The following is a 3981-nucleotide window of genomic DNA, read 5'->3' on the forward strand; positions in this document are numbered from 1 at the left end:
GCATGCAAAACAAAACTTTTCACTGTATCTAGGTATATGTGAAAATAATTACTTAAATCAAATCAAATCCTTTCGCATTCAAGTCAGTGAATGGGGCAGCATGGTGGTACAGATGTTAGCACTGTTGCCTCACTGTCCCAGGGACCTGGGTTTGATTCTGGCCTTAAGTCACTGTCTATATGGAGTTTGCATATTCTCCCAGTGTCTGCTGAGTGCTCCAGTTTCCTCCCACAGCCCAAAGATGAGCAGGTTCAGTCGATTGGCCATATTAAATTGTCCAAGGATGTACAGACTTGGTACATTAGCCATGGGAAATGTGGAGTTATTGGGATGGGGGTAGGTCTAAGTGGGATGCTGTTTGGAGAGTCTTTGTGGACTCAATGGGCCAAATGGCCTCTTTCTGTACTGTAGGGATTCTATGATTCCGCTCAGTTGTTTATGCAGACTGACCTATGTTTTCCTAACTCTGTGCCTTCCCATGGCAAAACCTCATTCAGTCCCCCAAACTTGGTTGACGTGTAACCTGTCCATCTTCCTTCCCACCTACCCGTTCCACCCTCCTCTCCATCCTATCACCATTACCCCCACCTTCATCTACCTATCACACTGTCAGCTACCTTCCTCCCACCCCTGCCTCTCTCCCATTTATCTCTCCACCCTCTCAGCCTACAAGCGTCATTCCTGATGAAGGGCTTTTGTCCGAAATGTCGACTCCCCTGCTCCTTGGATATTTCCTGACTTGCTGTGCATTTCCAGCACCACACTCTCGACTCTGAGCCCTAGCGTTTGCAGTTCTCATTTCCTCCCTCCTGACGTGTAGGGAGAAATTCCAGGCTCCTCACTTGCAGCAGTAACATCCCTGCCTTCAGCTACATCACCCCCATATTCTGAAAAGCTCTCTCTGAGACATCCCCCTTCCTTTCTACCCTCCACTTCTTTAATAGCCCTGGCTGCTTTAGCAGAGAAGGTGATGGACAATAAAGACCAATATCCACTCAGCTCACTTTCAACCATCCTGGAAGTCACATGTTTGACACAATTCTGCTTGACGGACTGAGCTTGAATTTACCTTCCCGGAAGAAGAGGAGTGGAGATGGTCAGGAAGGTAGGCCTGGATCATCCGGCTGGAATTCCAACCCGGCCGTGACAACCTCAAGATGGGTCCTGTGGCTGACCTCAATCCACACCCCTCCTGGCAACGCCTAACCAGTAATTCCTGTCCTGGGATGGTGAGAGACAGGGAGAGGGAGAGAGAGAGAGAGTTGTGTGTGTGTGTGTTTGTGTGCGTGTGCATGTGGAGGGGGTGAGATGGAAGGGTAGGTTGGATGGTGGTAGATGGATGCAGGTAGGAGATCATCATGATTGGTCAGTGGGCAGGGCTATTGCGGATAGGTGAATAGGAAGGTGGACAAGTCAAGGCTGGTCAGGAAGGCGGGGATGGGGAGATTTTGAAGCTGGTGAACTCTATGTTGAGGCCAGTGGGTTGTGGGCTCCCAAGACAGATTATAGGATGTTGTTCGTCCAGTTTGCGTCTGGCTTCACTTTTAATGGTGGAGGAGGTCCAGGATGGGCAATGTTGCCAGGGGAGTGGGAGGGAGAGTTGAAATGGCTGGCAACCAGGTGGTGGTGTTGGTTGAAGCATGAGAACCTGTCCCAGAGTCTGTGCTTGGTCTCTCCGATGTGGAAGAGAACACATTAGGAGTAACAGATACAAAAGACTAAGTTAGAAGAGGTGCAGGTGAATCTCTGTCAGAGTTGGAATGATTGTTTGGGGCCTTGGACGGAGATGAGATGGAAGGTGCAGGGACTTGTTGGGCTAAATGGCCTGTTTTCACACTGTAGCGACTCTAAGACCTGCTGTGATCTCCAGCGTTTATTTGCAGGAGAGAAAGAGAGAAAAGAAGGGAGGGGGAGAGGGAGAGAGAGACAGAGACAGAGAAAAAAGGAGTGAGAAAAGGCAGAGAGAGAGAAAAAAGGAGAGCGAGGAAGAATAGGAGGGGAGGGGGAGAGAGAGAGGAGGGATGAGAGAGAAAAAGGGGGGGGAAGAGAAAGAGAAAAGGGAGACAGAGAATGAGAGAGAGAAAGGAGGGAGGGGGAGAGTGATAGAAAAGGAGAGGGGGGAGACAGGAAAGGAAAGAAAGGGGAGGCAGATGGGGGGGGGCGGGGGTGAGGAGGGGGGAGGGGGAGAGAGGGGGGAGAGAGAGTGGGGGATGGTGGTGGGGGGGGAGGGGGAGGTTTTGTCTTCAGATCCCCGGGTGAGCAGCTGGTGGGGATGGAGAAGCCCCCACCCCCCTGCTCCGGCTTCCCCCAATCCGGTGGAGCGTTTGTGTATGCAGCGATATGCAAATGAAGGATCCAAAGCTGTTCCAATGAGAGAGCTCGGTCTGCAGGGTCTGACCAATGGCTGCGGGGCGTGTGACGTGAGGGTGGCTGACGCGCGGGGGGGGCGGGGTCTATGCGGGTTCTAGAAGCTCAGCGTCTTGTTTGCTACATTGTCGCTGAAACTGACGAGCAGTGACTGAGCGTCTCGGGCGGTTACATTGTTTCCAATCGCCAGCACGTTGTTTCCTTCGGGGGGTTACATTGTTGCCGAGTACAGTTACATTGTATCAGCGCGGCCTCTGTTCTATCCCCGATGTCTGGGCGAGGTAAGACCGGCGGCAAAGCACGGGCTAAGGCCAAGTCCCGCTCTTCTCGGGCCGGCTTGCAGTTCCCGGTCGGCCGCGTCCACCGCCTGCTGCGGAAAGGCAACTACGCCGAGAGGGTCGGGGCCGGGGCGCCGGTCTACCTGGCCGCCGTCCTCGAGTATCTGTCGGCTGAGATCCTGGAGTTGGCCGGTAATGCGGCCCGGGACAACAAGAAGACCAGGATCATTCCCCGTCACCTGCAGCTGGCCATTAGGAACGATGAGGAGCTCAACAAGCTGCTGGGAGGGGTGACCATCGCTCAGGGAGGCGTCCTCCCCAACATCCAGGCCGTGCTGTTACCGAAAAAGACCCAGACTTCTAAAAAATGAGGCAATGCGCATTTGCTTTGCGAATGGTTTTGAGCAATTTCTGATTTTTCTGTTTCGGCTGGGGGTATTATTGGGGGATGTAAAAAAATTGCAATCAATTCGTCATGGATCCAGTCTTTGGTCTCCTTTTTTTTATTTCACTGTCACACTGTAGCCGATCGCAAGAGTTTGGGATCGAGGAACTGTCCGACCGTAAACCGTCGTTTAAAAAGACTGATAGTCAGGAAATTCCGCTCTCGCTTGACGGACTCCGCTTGTTGGATAGCCACTTTGTCTGTGTTTGCTTGTATGTTCAGTTTCTGACTGTAATTTTGGGGATTCCGCGGGAATTAGCTTGGGTCTGTTGTTTTAGATTTTAACAAGGCGCCGTGTCGTCTCCGGAGAGCTGGGATTTTGCATTCCGGATTGTAACTGTGTTGTGATTTTTTTTTGCTTTGTTTCCATTCTCCTGAAACCCTTTCAGTCAAAACGTGACTGAAGCCGTGAGCCAGCTAGTTTTTTTTCAGTGATTATGTATTATTGAGATTATTTTTTTTTCCTCTTTATTGATTTTTATTTTAATTCGCTATCCGGCCGAGGAAATAACTTCGCTTTCTGGCTGAAATGTTGAATGGATCCTCATCCCGTGGGGTCGGAGATGTTTATTGTATCTGTAGTTTTTAGCACTTTAAACGCATCCAGTGTTTTTGAACTTTTATTTGTTTTGGGGGGGAGGGGGGAAGGGGCTAATGGAAATAAAATTTGTAAAATGCGATACCTTTGATTTATTGTTTCATTTGTGGTGGGGATTGACGGGGGAAACGGGCGGATCGCCCACTGAAGGCCACAGGGCTGAACCGAGAAACAACGGTAAAGATGTGCATTTTTCTTAATACCACCTCAGGGCGTCCTAAAGTGTTCCCGAGCCAATGGTTTTTTTTGTGTGTAAGAAACGTGCTCTAAGAACCCACGGCCTTGGTTAAGGG

General features: G+C 50.7%; 1 protein-coding gene across 1 annotated transcript; it reads left to right on the plus strand.

Annotated features, from left to right (window-relative positions):
- The first annotated feature begins 2478 nt into the window (after positions 1-2478).
- On the plus strand, positions 2479-3770 carry LOC140483567 (histone H2A). The gene has a single exon (XM_072581782.1). The coding sequence runs from the start codon at positions 2636-2638 to the stop codon at positions 3014-3016; it is 381 nt and encodes a 126-aa protein (XP_072437883.1). The 5' UTR covers positions 2479-2635; the 3' UTR covers positions 3017-3770.
- Positions 3771-3981: the final 211 nt, after the last annotated feature.

The sequence above is a fragment of the Chiloscyllium punctatum genome, chromosome 12 (assembly GCF_047496795.1).
Source record: "Chiloscyllium punctatum isolate Juve2018m chromosome 12, sChiPun1.3, whole genome shotgun sequence".
In the NCBI taxonomy this organism is placed as follows: Eukaryota; Metazoa; Chordata; class Chondrichthyes; order Orectolobiformes; family Hemiscylliidae; genus Chiloscyllium; species Chiloscyllium punctatum.

What these genes read in the sequence shown, in the direction of transcription:
- LOC140483567 (XM_072581782.1), top strand. Translation starts at nt 2,636, where the DNA reads ATGTCTGGGCGAGGTAAGACCGGCGGCAAAGCACGGGCTAAGGCCAAG.